This window comes from Podarcis raffonei, chromosome 18, assembly GCF_027172205.1.
Source record: "Podarcis raffonei isolate rPodRaf1 chromosome 18, rPodRaf1.pri, whole genome shotgun sequence".
NCBI lineage: Eukaryota > Metazoa > Chordata > Lepidosauria > Squamata > Lacertidae > Podarcis > Podarcis raffonei.
In genome coordinates, this window is record NC_070619.1 from 10,538,309 (window position 1) to 10,553,321 (window position 15,013).

At 47.9% G+C, this 15,013-nt stretch overlaps 1 protein-coding gene across 1 annotated transcript in view; it reads right to left on the bottom strand.

Moving 5' to 3' along the window:
• Positions 1–15,013, bottom strand: part of ARHGAP45 (Rho GTPase activating protein 45) — a 39,816-nt gene that overhangs the window by 11,550 nt on the left and 13,253 nt on the right. Inside the window, exons 7-14 of the mRNA XM_053372298.1 lie at positions 12,745–12,882; positions 11,083–11,147; positions 10,571–10,681; positions 9,315–9,395; positions 7,616–7,804; positions 5,433–5,570; positions 3,424–3,614; positions 1,428–1,570 (exon numbers count right to left, since the gene is read on the bottom strand). Of these exons, the coding sequence (XP_053228273.1) occupies positions 1,428–1,570; positions 3,424–3,614; positions 5,433–5,570; positions 7,616–7,804; positions 9,315–9,395; positions 10,571–10,681; positions 11,083–11,147; positions 12,745–12,882 (1,056 nt within the window). The remainder of the gene's footprint in view (positions 1–1,427; positions 1,571–3,423; positions 3,615–5,432; positions 5,571–7,615; positions 7,805–9,314; positions 9,396–10,570; positions 10,682–11,082; positions 11,148–12,744; positions 12,883–15,013) is intronic.

Genomic DNA, 15,013 nt, shown 5'->3' on the forward strand with positions numbered 1-15,013 from the left:
CCTCCTCTAAAAACTAGGTGCGTCTTGTGCGTCTTATATATCTTATATATTTTATATAGCTGGTGCGTCTTATATATCTTTACCCAAGTGTTTTAATGCTTGCCTATGTGTATTTTTCAAATTGTTTTTTTAAAAGATACCGTATTTTTGGCTCTATAAGACTCACTTTTTCCCTCCTAAAAAGTAAGGGGAAATGTGTGTGCGTCTTATGGAGCGAATGCAGGCTGCGCAGCTATCCCAGAAGCCAGAACAGCAAGAGGGGTTCCTGCTTTCGCTGCGCAGCGATCCCTCTTGCTGTTCTGGCTTCTGAGATTCAGAATATATTTTTTTCTTGTTTTCCTCCTCCAAAAACTAGGTGCGTCTTGTGGTCTGGTGCGTCTTATAGAGCGAAAAATACGGTAATAATATTTTATTCTTTCTTCAATATACAGTGGTACCTCGGTTCTCAAACACCTTAGTTCTCAAACGCCCCAAACCCAGAAGTAAGTGTTCCGGTTTTCGAATGTTTTTCGGAAGCCGGACGTCCGACGCGGCGGTCGGCTATTGTTTCCGGGGCGCCTGCACCAATCAGTAGCCGCGCCTCGGTTTCCGAACATTTTGGAAGTCAAACGGACTTCCGGAACGGATTAAGTTTGGCGCTTTTGCTATTTATTTTGCGTTTTTTAGGCTTTTTCGGTTCATTTGTTTTTGTGATTCTGTGGAACCCAGTTCAGCTACTGACTGACAGATTGTGCGACTGCGGAAATGGATAAAAGCCCCAATCCAAACAATGACGGTCATCCGTGCAGGTAAAGAAAATAATTAAATTTTATCATCTGCAATCCTGTCTTATTTATTTTATCGCCTGTTATTTTTCTCTTTCACAGCACTGAGATGCTTCTTTGGCTTTTTGTACGGCTGCAATCAAAATTATCCAAACCCCTATTGCAAATCGGGTTTATTATCAAGATTCGCAGACTTTCAGCTGTTTGAAGGAGTAAGTCAATTGAAATAGCTCAACGCAACAGATCCTTTAAGCCTAGGTCACCCCCAAAATTCAGCTGAAAATGCTCCTTTTATTAAACAGCAGGAAGTCTGCAAATCTTGTTAATAAACCTGACGGATTCCGCTGTGGGGGTTGGATAATTTTGGTTGTGACTGTACCTTGCTTTGGGGACGTGTGTGAGGAAGGCAGCTAAAATATAACCACCTTAGGTATTTATTCCTTTGGCTACTCGGAAATGCCTCTGAAGATTCAGGATTCTTTGCATGCCATTTACTCCCTGCAGGTGTTGCAAAACGTGGTAGACTGCCTGCAACCATGGAAGCTCCGTTAAGCGGTTTTTTGCACGAGTTGCAATCTTGCCGAATTTGTCCTGACTGCAAAAAAAATGAGGGTGTGTGTGTGCAGATTTTATCGAGGGCTGCGAATGCGAAAGAAGACTCACCTCGTCGCTCGGGGTTGGCTGGCCGGCTCTGCGCTCCCTCGCCCTCCGAAACCGCTGCCTCTTTGCCGGACACTTCAGATCCGCTCGCTGCTGGTAAATCGCCGGTGGTGAAACTGCTTTTTCTTGCCCGGGCCAGAGGAGACCTGTGGGGGGAATGGAGACCCTCAGAAAGCTTGGATAAGGTAAAGGTAAAGGGACCCCTGACCGTTAGGTCCAGTCGTGGCCGACTCTGGGGTTGCGGCGCTCATCTCGCTTTACTGGCCGAGGGAGCCGGCGTACAGCTTCCGGGTCATGTGGCCAGCAGGACTAAGCCGCTTCTGGCGAACCAGAGCAGCGCACGGAAACGCCGTTTACCTTCCCGCCAGAGTGGTACCTATTTATCTACTTGCACTTTGACGTGCTTTTGAACTGCTAGGTTGGCAGGAGCAGGGATTGAGCAACGGGCGCTCACCCCGTCGTCGCGGGGATTCGAACCACCGACCTTCTGATCGGCAAGTCCTAGGCTCTGTGGTTTAACCCACAGCACCACCCGCGTCCCAGCAGAAAGCTTGGAAGAGTCCGTCAAACCCGACCCGTTGCCAAAAGTGGCAGGGCGCCCCACTTGGGGAGAAATTCTAGCCCAGTATCATCTACAACTGATGGGCAGAAGCTTGCCAGGGCCTTCCTAGAATCACAGAATTGCAGAATTGGCTGGGACCCTCAGAGTCATCTAGTCCAACCCCGCGCAAATCAGGAATCTTTTGCCCAATGTGGGATTCAAAACCATAACCCTGAGATGAAGGGCCTAGTCCTCTGCGGATGGAGCTATTCCTGTACAATGTGGACCTTAGCTTCTCGGCTTGCAAGATGAACAGGAGATCTGCGTCTATCCAAAGAGCCTGACGACAAAGATTTAAACTGTCCATGGAGGCGTAGGTCAGTTCTGTGTCCAGGGCAGCTCCTCTGGTATGCAGGATGAGACCCTCCCTGCCCGTAGACTGTCTGGCCAGAGTGGTGCAGGCTCTGGTTATCTCCCGCTTGGACTACTGCCATGCGCTCTACGTGGGGCTGCCTTTGAAGGTGACCTGGAAACTACAACTAATCCAGAATGCGGCAGCCAGACTGGGGACTGGGAGCGGCCGCTGAGACCACATAAGACAGGTCCTGAAAGACCTGCATTGGCTCCCAGGACGTTTTCGAGACGTTGGTGCTGAGCTTGAAAGAACTAAATGGCCCAGTATACCTGAAGGAGCATCTCCACCCCCATCGTCCAGCCCAGACACTGAGGTCCAGGTCCGAGGGCCTTCTGGTGGTTCCCTCGCTGCGAGAAGCGAGGTTACAGGGAACCAGGCAGAGGGCCTTCTTGGTGGTGGCGCCTGCCCTGTGAAACGCCCTCCCGTCAGATGTCAAGGAAATAAGCAACGATCTGAATTTTAGAAGACATCTGAAGGCAGCCCTGCTTAGGGAAGTTTTGAATGTCTGATGTTTTATTATGTTTTTAATATTCTGTCTGGAGCAGCCCAGAGTGGCTGGGGAAACCCAGACAGATGGGTCACGTGTAAGCAGTAAATAATAATAATAATAATAATAATAATAATAATAATAAAAAATTATTATTATTATTATTATTATTATTATTATTATTATTATTATTATTAAATATTGCAGCTGCAAAGCTTAGCAATGCAAGTCAGGTTCCCTGTTGTAGCAGAACACTCGCTCAGTACTTTAAAATCAGAACTGTAGAGTTGGAAGGGGACCTCGGGGGGTCATCCAGTCTGACCCCCTGCAAGGCTAGAATTTTTTTGCGCAAAACGGTTCTCGAACCCGCGACCATTAGATCAAGAGCCTCGCGTTCCATCTACCGAGCTATCTAACCTTCCCAGGAACGCCATGAGGGATTGAACCCGTTGCCTTCTACACGCAGAGCAGTTGTTCTGCCTCTGACCTTCCCTGAGCACTTTCCCTCAGGAACTGGAAAGGGGTAGGGGCAGGATTCGAACCCGGGATCACCCACCAGCTGTTGTTGGAGACGTAGGGCTCGAAGTCGTACTGGGTCTCGGGCTCGTCTCCCCGCTGCAGCTGCTTGACGTGTGATGCGTACTGCTGGCCAGGGTCGTAGAGTTTGCTGCTCTCGCACAACGTCTGGAAGTAGACGGGCAGAGGAGCCGTCTGCATGTGCATGGATTGGAAGAAGGAGATAGTGGCCTGGAGAAAAGGAGGGACACGCATCAGAGGAAAGGCAGCAGGAGGTCTGATCATAGCTGTCAGCTTACAGATTTGAAAATAAGGGACCAGCAGCCTTGGGAATAAGGGATCAGCAGCCAAAATAAGGGATTTTCAGAGAGCTGGTAGGTTCGACTTCTGAGCCCCTCTGAGCCAAAGGCAGAAAGCCCAGCCAGCAGCCAAACGAAGCCTCAAGCGGTGGTTCCCACAGCGCAGCAACCCGGCAAAGGGGATGCAGCAAGGAAAACCACCATCACCTCTCCGCTGGAAAGCGCTGAGCAAAGGCGAAACCCCAGGCAACATGGCCGATTTGATGGGCACAAGGCATGCAAGCTTCACCCCCCAGTCGTTCTTAGACTCCTTATTGGGTGAGCAACGCAGCCAAGCAACACAGTTGGAGCCTCCCTGGCTGGCAGGGAGGGAGGGAGAGGAGCTGCTTCCTTTGAAACCCGGGAAATTTAAGGGACATCATCAATAAGGGACAGCAGCGGGAAACAGTGCTGGGATAAGGGACTTTCCCGCCAAATAAGGGACGCTTGACAGCTATGGGTCTGATCCATCGCAGTGGCGTAGCAAGGGAAGGGGGGGCCGTGGGGATGGAGAACCATTAGGGGCACCAAATTTCGACACCCGGCGCCATGCTGACCACGCTGTGCGCCTCTGTTGAGAACGAAGCAGGAAGGGACCTCTCCAGACACCGGATCGACTCTTTTCTTATCTCTGTGGTAGCAATGGGAATGCGTACTCCGCCCGTCTCCCTCCCTCCCCAAGGCCCCGGGCACTGGCATCCACGATACGCCTCTGATCCGATCTGCCGCAGAATCGTTGGAAATGTAGATCTGCAAGTCGTCGGCTTTGCATAATTCAGGTTCCAGCAAGAAGACAAATCAAATTTACCTTTCATCACCATCACCACCATTAGTATTATATATAATATACCCAACTGTGTCCCCAACTCCATACTTCTGTTAGAAGCTGGTGAACGCCCAATTTCAACTAAAGCGTGGTGGGCTGGCCTAAAACATTGGCTCAGGATTTCAGGGTTTGATCTAGGGAAGGGTTTGTACCAACACCTGACCAATGAGGAGTTTGTCAGCAAATGGCAGAAAACCATGGCTAAAAAAGCCACCTCTATCGGTCTGTCACCCCCCCAACTGTATTACCTGGGTTATGAAGGCGCCCAAAAGACGTTAAAGCAAAGATTATGGGACAATGCACACAGTGACTTGCGCTCTCGATCACATGCAGTCTGCAGTCCGCTGGCAGTAGGAGTACAATATGGGCATGTCTCTAAGTCAACATCTTACATTAAAAACCTGACAGTACCAAACTATCGAAGGCTTTTCACCAAAGCCAGACTAAACGTCTTTCCTTCTGCAGTGTTGAGAGGAGTTCCCTACCAGGACAGACTTTGCTCGTGTGCTCAAGACATCGATTCCATAAAACATATTTTGCTGCACTGTGCAAAATATGAGCAAGCCAGGGCTGAACTGATACTACCCTTGCTGGTACCTTTCCCGGGAAAATCAGAGGCTCACTATGTCAGGTTCCTATTGGAAGACCGGACAAACGCTAGAACATTAGCAGTGGCAAAGTTTTTATCGGTGGTTGCAAGAACCAATGATCCCTATTATTCTGAACAAAATGCTTCTTTAACCTGGAGGAGGCCAAGGCTCACAGTGCGAACAAAGTTGGGCACGGACGCGTCTCGGTCGCCGTTTAAACGAAAAGCAAGTTGCTAGTCCTCTTGGTGGCAAAGAGATGTTTGGAAGCACACCGCCAGGCGCTCGAGAGACCCACCGATTTGATGATCTGGTCGCTCTGCTTGACCACCTCGTGGAGCTGCCTCAGGGCGGTCACTTTTGTGTCCTCCAACTCCTGCTTCTGCGTGTTGGCATCGGCGATGCACGTCCGGTAAGTCGCCATCGCCTCGTCGGCCTGGAGCGAGCAAGGAGAGTTAGCGTCGCCAAGAGCGTTGCAGGGGGTGGGCAGCGAGGACAGGAGCCCCCTGTTATTTCAGCTCAAAAAAAGGGGGTGACCCTAACGATTTAAGCTTCTGGTGCAAGTCCTCAACGAGGAAAGGATACAATGGTACCTTGGTTCTCAAACAATGCCTTGGTTCTCAAACAATGCCTTGGTTCTCAAACAATGCCTTAGTTCTCAAACAATGCCTTGGTTCTCAAACAACGCCCTGGTTCTCAAACAACGCCTTGGTTCTCAAACTCCGAAAACCCGGAAGTGTTCTGGTTTTTGAAGGAGTTTTGGAAGCCAAATGTCCGACGCAGCTGTCGGCTATTGTTTCTGGGGCGCCTGCACCAACCAGAAGCTGTGCCTTGGTTTCCGAACATTTCAGAAGTCAAATGGACTTTCGGAATGGATTACGTTTGGCGCTTGTTTTTGCTCTTTATTTTGCGTTTTTGAGGCTTTTTCGGTTCATTTGTTTTTGTGACAGTGTGGAACCCAGTCCAGCTACTGATTGATAGATTGTGTGACTGGGGAAATGGATAAAAGCCCCCCATCCAAACAGTGACCATCATCAGTGCAGGCAAGAATTTTTTAAAACATTTTTTTAATCATCTACAATACATCTACTTTATAGTACAGTACATTGATGATTGATTTCCTTTTATGGATCAGTGGTCTCGGTAGCTAGTAAAATCCATGTTCAATTGCTGTTTTAGGGGTTGTTTTTAAAAGTCTGGAATGGATTAATCCATTTTGTGTGACTTTCTCTGGGAAAGCGTGCCTTGGTTTTGGAACGCTTTGGTTTTGGAACGGATTAAGTTTGAGAACCAAGGTGCCACTGTATAATGTTTCGAGTTGAGAACAGAAGAGCCCACCGTCCAATGGAATATGCAGAAATGGCGAAACTTACCAGAACAACAAGAAATCACGCTAACAAACTGTTTATAAAAGAACGGAAAAGGCTTATCAAATATTTACAGAAAAATTGGATAAAAACATTAGCAGGATTATCGTAATAACCTGCAATTTTCATAAGAGCATATATTTACAGCAGATGATTAAATGAGCAGGTGAAACGAATTTGGATATTAAAAATTTTAAGGAACCGCAAAAAGAGCAGGGAAGAAAGTCAGGTTTTGAAATGACAAATAGATTGTAAAACTAATGAAATGCATAGACTTGAAAAGTATAAATGAAAACTTTTCTTCAAAATCTGTGTCCAGGGCAGCTGTTTACCAGCTCCATCTGGTACTCAGGCTGAGACCCTCCCTGCCTGCGGACTGTCTGGCCAGAGTGGTGCATGCTCTAGTTATCTCCCGCTTGGACTGCTGCCATGCGCTCTACGTGGGGCTGCCTTTGAAGGTGTCCCGGAAACTGCAACTAATCCAGAATGTGGCAGCCAGACTGGTGACTTGGGGGCGGCCGCCGAGACCACATAACACCGGTCTTGAAAGACCTACATTGGCTCCCAGTACGTTTCCGAGCACAATTCAAAGTGTTGGGGCTGACCTTTAAAGCCCTAAACGGCCCAGTAGACCTGAAGGAGTGTCTCCACCCACATCTTCCAGCCCGGACACCGGGGTCCATCTCCCGAGGGCCTTCTGGCGGTTCCCTCGCTGCGAGAAGCGAGGTTACAGGGAACCAGGCAGAGGGCCTTCTTGGCAGTGGCGCCCTCCCTGTGGAACACCCTCCCACCAGATGTCAAAGAGAACAACAACTATCTGACTTTTAGAAGACACCTGAAGGCAGCCCTGTTTAGGGAAGCTTTTAATGTTTGACGTATTACAGTATTTTAATATTTTTTGGGAAGCCGCCCAGAGTGGCTGGGGAAGCCCAGCCAGATGGGCGGGGTATAAATAATAAAATTATTATTATAAAAGAAAAAAGGAGCGCAGGTTCCCGTCTTTGTGGTTCTGAAGGGTAGCAAATTGGACCTTTGCCCATCAGTTTTTCCTGCACAGATTCGTGACCCTAATTTCAAGGGTCCATTTCCCCCCCTTCCCCACTTTCCGACCTACCTTGTTCCTGGCTTCCTCCTCTAGTCGCCTCTTCTTGTCGAGGGCTTTAGTGGCCGCAGTGCTGCCGCCCGCGCTGGACCCCAGCTGTTCCTCTTCCGCCTTCACCATCACATGCTTGGCTTTTTCGGACTCTTCCGAGCGCTGCATGTACATCTGGCGGGCTTTTCTGAGGTTGCTCTCCGCCTCTTGCTATTGGGGGGGCCACACAAGTTAAGACCCTGCCTTGCTTCCCAAAAACATGCCATCCCAAACAAATCTCGTTTCATTTTCTTTTCTTTTTTAAAAAAATAATTTTTATTATGTTTCTTACAAATATAACACATATCACAGCAAAAGAAAAACAGAGGAAAAAAACAAAAGAAAAAAGACATGATCACAAATATAAACAAAAAATAACATAAAAAACAAGGTACCTAAATACCTAAACAACTTAATCACTTAAACAACACAAATTAATCAGTTATTTAGACTTCTAACCTCATAAACATATTTTGGGCTTCCTCTGAGCCCTCCCATCTGAATTTCCTTGTAATTAAAATGTAGCAGTTTTCTGGTATCATTTTTTAAAAACACAGTATTCCAATTAAAATAAAATTTCTTAACTTTCCTTTAGGTTCTAAATCTTTTTTATTTAATTAACTCTTAATTTAATCCTAGGCCTATTCTGGTACTTTCAAGTAATTTCTAAGTTTTGATATCACAGTATTTCATACAGTCCTTAAATTTCTTCCACTCTTTTTGGTATTCCTCTTCTTTTTGGTCGCGGATTCTTCCAGTAAGGTCAGCCAGCTCCATATATTCCATCATTTTAAAATCTCATTTCATTTTCAGTAAAAATTACGAGATCGGTGGATCAGGGGAACGCAACGGACATAGTATGTCTTGATTTCAGTAAGGCTTGCGGCAAAATCCCCCACGATATTCTCTGAAGGAGCGTCTCCACCCCCATCGTCCAGCCCGGATATGGAGGTCCAGCTCCGAGGGCCTTCTGGTGGTTCCATCACTGCGAGAAGCCAAGTTACAGGGAAGCAGGCAGAGGGCCTTCTCGGTGGTGGCGCCCGTCCTGTGGAACGCCCTCCCGCCAGATGTCAAGGAAATAAACAACTATCTGACTTTTAGAAGACATCTGAAAGCAGCCCTGTTTAGGGAAGCTTTTAATGTTTGATGCTTTATCGTGTTTTTAATATTCTGTTGGGAGCTGTCCAGAGTGGCTGGAGAATCCCAGCCAGATGAGAGGGGTATAAATAAATTATTATTAATAATATTCTTATTATTAAGAAGTTGGTAAAATGTTGGTTGAACGAGGAAACTGTCGGGTGAATTTGCATCTGGTTAACTGACCGAACCCGGAGACTGCTCCCTAATGGTTTCTCACCAGCGTGGGAAAAAGTGGTAACGTTGTTCAATGCCGCTCAGATTTGAATTTATTTTCTTCTATTCTGTCTGCAGCATTTTGAATCGATGCACACTTTTGTTTCAGGCCATCCTACCCACGCAGCCCGTTTAAAAACACCTAGGTTTCACCCAAAGAACGGCGTTTGCGAGCTTAAGAGGACACAGCATTAAAGGAAAGTGGATCGGGGAGGGAGAAGGAAAAATCAAAACTCGGACACCATGCATTTGGAGTTGGAAGGTCTTTGTGCAACCCCCTGCAATGTGAGGGTCGCAGCTAAATGGCCCCCGAGCCCCAGAACCTCACCAGTTTCCGCTGAGCCCGGTGCCATTGCTCCTTGACCTCTTTCCGACGCTTTTCATGCTCAAGGCGCCTGGTTGCCAGCGGCTGAAGAGGAAAAATAACAGGGAGGGATGAGGAGTGGCTAAGTCCTTTGGCTGTAACTGGGCGACTTCTGGTTTTCAACACTGCGATACAGTGGTACCTGGGTTCTCAAACGCCTTGGTACCCAAATGACTTGGTTCCCAAACACCGAAAACCCAGAAGTTCTGGTTTTTGAACGTTTTCCGGAAGCCAAACGTCCGATGCGGCTGTCGGCTATTGTTTCCGGGTCGCCTACACCAATCAGAAGCCACGCCTTTGTTTCTGAACATTTTGGAAGTCAAACAGACTTCCAGAACGGATTACATTTGACGCTTTTGTTTCTGCTATTTATTTTGCGTTTCTGTTTTTGAGGCTTTTTCGGTTCATTTGTTTTGGTGACTGTGCGGAACCCAGTTCAGCTACTGATTGATTGATTGATAGATTAAAGGTAAAGGTAAAGGGACCCCTGACCATTAGGTCCAGTCGTGGCCGACTCTGGGGTTGCGGCGCTCATCTCGCTTTACTGGCCGAGGGAGCCGGCGTACAGCTTCCGGGTCATGTGGCCAGCAGGACTAAGCCGCTTCTGCTACCTTCCCGCCGGAGCGGTACCTATTTATCTACTTGCACTTTGATGTGCTTTCGAACTGCTAGGTGGGCAGGAGCAGGGACCGAGCAACGGGAGCTCACCCCGTCGCGGGGATTCGAACCGCCGACCTTCTGAATGGCAAGTCCTAGGCTCTGTGGTTTAACCCACAGCGCCACCCGCGTCCCTTGAGCAGCCAAGTACAACATTAAAGGTAAAGGGACCCCTGACCATTAGGTCCAGTCGCGGATGACTCTGGGGTTGCGGCACTCATCTCGCTTTATTGGCCGACGGAGCCGGCGTACAGCTTCCGGGTCATGTGGCCAGCAGGACTAAGCCTCTTCTGGCGAACCAGAGCAGCGCACGGAAACACCGTTTACCTTCCCACCAGAGTGGTACCTATTTATCTACTTGCACTGGCGTGCTTTTGAACTGCTAGGTTGGCAGGAGCAGGGACCGAGCAACGGGAGCTCACCCCGTCGCAGGGATTCGAACCGCCGACCTTCCGATCGGCAAGCCCTAGGCTCTGTGATAGATTAGCTGATAGGTAAATGCGTCGCTGCCGCCGCATCTGAAAGAACAGGGAACGTGCTCTTTCCACCAGCTCCCCTCTTACCTGCAGGAATGTTTCTGACCGCAAGGTGACGGCCGCTTGCTGCGAGTTGACCCCGAACTCGGCGTCTTGCTCCAGCGCCAGGGAGTAGATGGAGAAAAACGGCATGAAAGGCTGAGAAGGAGGAAAAATGGGGGTCAGTTGGTGCAAGGAGCGAAAAGGACTGGACCAGAAGGCAGACCAAACACCAGGTCCTTCAACCCTGTTGTCACGGAATTGCCCCAGAACTTTAGTTCTGCTCAGTGTTGTCTGAATTAAACAGAGAAATCTTGCATCACTTAGCATTGTAGAAGTCATTTATGTGAAAAGACTAGGCAATTGATGAATTCATGCTTAAAGCAAACGGCTAATTGTTCCGCTATAAATCTTAAAACATCACCTTAACTGCTCATGCTAATCACTATAAATATATTTTTGTACCATATTTTAACACCTTTCAGAGCATGGAAAGGTATAAAAAATAAATAAATTCAGAAATGGCTACATCAAACTGCATTATGGGATAACAGTCTTACCTCCTGACTGATGGTCTGTTTGCAGGAATTAACCATTTTCTGAAGACCCTTGGCAAACTCCATTTCTGGGCAGAGGGAGGGAAAAGAGAGTGTATTTTTGTAAATAAAAATGTATATTTAAAAAAACCTTTCTTGCAAACTCTAGATTTCTCTTTCCTGCGTTATTGTTTCAGACTAGAACCTGGGAGTCCAAATTTCTTTTTTAAGAATTTTCAGAAAAGGATGGCAGATTAAGTTGATGGATTGTGCCGAATGACTGGGAGAATCAGAAATTAGGAAGATCAAAATAAGGAATGGGGGAAATTTATAATTTATCTTAAAAAAAACAACACCCATTGCAAATTGGTGAATTTTGGGCATAATGGAGATGTAAAAGATTTGGGCCGGATTTAGGTTTGATGAGGCCCTCAGCTCCTGAAGGTAATGAGGCCCTTTATATGTCCAGCTGTCCTTTGTCAACAACAAATTGTCGCTGTTTTTGGTGTTGAATCTATGCTATATGGTCATTGATGGACCTCATAGGTATCTCAAGCCATTTGCCCACATTGCCCTGCAACCAGTCCATGCAGAATGTAGGCACCCTATATATAGAAAGGAGCAAACCAGGGATATTTTAGGGAGCAGGCGAGCAGGTGGGGCCCGTGACTTACATCAGCGATGGCCAAATTTGGCCCTCCAGCTGTTTTGGGACTACAACTCCCATCATCCCTAGCTAACAGGACCAATAGTCAGGGGTGATGGGAATTGTAGTCCCAAAACAGCTGGAGGGCAGAGTTTGGCCACCACTGACTTACATCAGAGGAGCCTACACAACACAAAACACTGTTGCTGGATGTAGGTTTTATTTCATTTGTTTTTTATCTTATATTTTGGAAATGTACATTCAGGTGTTTTTTCCCCTTTAATTTTTTGGGGGGGCCCAAGAGAGCGGGGCCCTAAGCTAGAGCTTGTTTAGCTTATACACTGGTACCTCGGGTTATATACACTTCAGGTTACATATGCTTCAGGTTACATACGCTTCAGGTTACAGACTCCGCTAACCCAGAAATAGTACCTTGGGTTAGGAACTTTGCTTCAGGATGAGAACAGAAATCGTGTTCTGGCGGCAGCAGGAGGCCCCATTAGCTAAAGTGGTGCTTCAGGTTAAGAACAGTTTCAGGTTAAGAACGGACCTCCGGAACGAATTAAGTAGTTAACCCAAGGTACCACTCTAGTAGGGACGCGGGTGGCGCTGTGGTCTAAACCACAGAGCCTAGGACTTGCCGATCAGAAGGTCAGTGGTTCGAATCCCCGCAATGATGGGGTGAGCTCCCGTTGCTCGGTCCCTGCTCCTGCCAACCTGGCAGTTCAAAAGCACGTCAAAGTGCAAGTAAATAAATAGGTACAGCTCCAGCGGGAAGGTAAAGGGCGTTTCCGTGCGCTGCTCTGGTTCGCCAGAAGCGGCTTAGTCCTGCTGGCCACATGACCCGGAAGCTGTACGCCGGCTCCCTTGGCCAGTAAAGCGAGATGAGCGCCGCAACCCCAGAGTCGGCCACGACTGGACCTAATGGTCAGGGGTCCCTTTACCTTTACCTTACTACTGCAGTAAATATCCAGCACTGTCCACAACAGAGTGGACGAAATCGCTGCCACTTCCCTCCCTGCCTCCCTCGCCCTGCTCACCTAGGGCGGTCCTTTTCTCCAGGTAATACATGAGGTCCTTCATATATTTTGAGACGTTCTTGGCGTAATGTAGAGCCGCCTCGACTCCTCCCTCGCACCTTTGCAGGAGGATGTCCACCTCTTCGGCCGACAGACGGACTGGGGAGGGAAAGGGAAGAGAGGCACGAGACGTAAGAAGGGGCTACCTGCAGGATCTAGGCCACGAGCCCATTTATATTCCCTTTCTTGTAATTATTTTATAAGATTTTCCACAATTATAACAAAAACCGCAAAGCGGAACGACACACAAAAACAGAAAAAAAGAGAAAAATACATCAACGAATGAAAAAAGGAACAATAAACAGGTAAACAATGACAACAAACTTAATTCTTCACAAATCCAAACTTTTAAACATCTTAGTTGACTTCCTCTAGTCCCCCCCTTCTGAGTTTCCTTGTAGTTGAAAGCAACAACTTCCCAATATCGTTATTAAACTAAAACAATTTCCAGTTATAATCCATCTTATTCACTTTTCTTAATATTCTAAAGCCCTGTTATTTAATTATAACTTAGTTTAATCCTAGGCCTATGGGTTTCTTTTAAGTAATTTCTAATTTTTTGTATTACAATATTTAGTCAAATAGTCCTTAAATTTCCTCCAGTCCTCTTGAAACGCCTTTCTGGTCGTGGATTCTTCCAGTCAGGTCAGCTAGCTCCGAAAAATCCATCTATATTCTCGCAGGAGCCCCTAAGAACCCAAGAATCCGGATAGACCGGCTTGGGAGCTGGAGGTTCCATAAGAACACACAAAAGATCCTGTCTGCTTCCAGCAACCTGCTGCCTCCAACTATGGCTGTATCTGGCCCCTGAAGGAGCAGGTGCGCAGCCTGGGGGTCATTTTGGACTCTCAGCTGTCCATGGAGGCGCAGGTCAATTCTGTGTCCAGGGCAGCTCCATCTGGTACGCAGGATGAGACCCTTGCTGCCCGCTGTCTGTCTGGCCAGAGTGGTGCATGCTCTGGTTATCTCCCACTTGGACTACTGCAATGCGCTCTATGTGGGGCTACCTTTGAAGGTGACCTGGAAACTACAACTAATCCAAAATGCGGCAGCCAGACTGGGGACTGGGAGCGGCGGCCGAAACCACATAACACCGGTCCTGAAAAACCTACATTGGCTCCCAGGATGTTTCTGAGCACAATTCAAAGTGCTGGTGCTGACCTTGAAAGCCCTAAATGGCCCAGTATCCCTGAAGGAGCATCTCCACCCCGGACACCGGGGTCCCTCTCCCGAGGGCCTTCTGGTGGTTCCCTCCCTGCGAGAAGCGAGGTTACAGGGGACCAGGCAGAGGGCCTTCTCGGTGGTGGCGCCCGCCCTGTGGAACGCCCTCCCGTCAGATGTCAAGGAAATAAACAACTATCTGACTTTTAGAAGACATCTGAAGGCAGCCCTGTTTAGGGAAATTTTTAATATTTTATCTTTTATCGTGTTTTTGATATTCTGTTGGGAATCGCCCAGAGTGGCTGGGAAAACCTGGCCAGACGGGCAGGGTATGTGTATATGTGTGTGTAGTTATTTTTGTTATCCCAGTAGTGATGTATGGAAGTGAGAGCTGGACCATCAAGAAGGCTGATCGCCGAAGAATGGATGCTTTTGAATTCTGGTGCTGGAGGAGACTCTTGAGAGTCCCATGGACTGCAAGAAGATCAAACCTCTCCATTCTTAAGGAAATCAGCCCTGAGTGCTCACTGGAAGGACAGATCCTGAAGCTGAGGCTCCAAGACTTTGGCCACCTCATGAGAAGAGAAGACTCCCTGGAAAAGACCCTGATGTTGGGAAAGATGGAGGGCACAAGGAGAAGGGGACGACGGAGGACGAGATGGTGGGACGGTGTTCTCGAAGCTACCAGCATGAGTTTGACCAAACTGCGGGAGGCAGTGGAAGACAGGAGGGCCTGGCGTGCTCTGGTCCAGGGGGTCACGAAGAGGCGGACACGACTAAACGACTAAACAACAACAACAATTGTTATTATTGTCTCAATATACTGTTTAGATTAGGAGGACCTGCTTCCCAGCTTCCCAGAAAGGGATCTGGTTTCTGGTTTCCCCAGGGTAAATTCCTTAAGGAAATAACTTTAGCATGGGAGGGCTACGCGCCAGAACCCCAGCATGCTATCGCTCACGAAAGGAGCCTGACGTTTGAATATCTATGGCCCTATCAAGGTCCCATTCGTGGGGGCTTGGATCAATGCCCAAACATTAGTGAAACCGGTGCGCATTAGTGAAAAAGG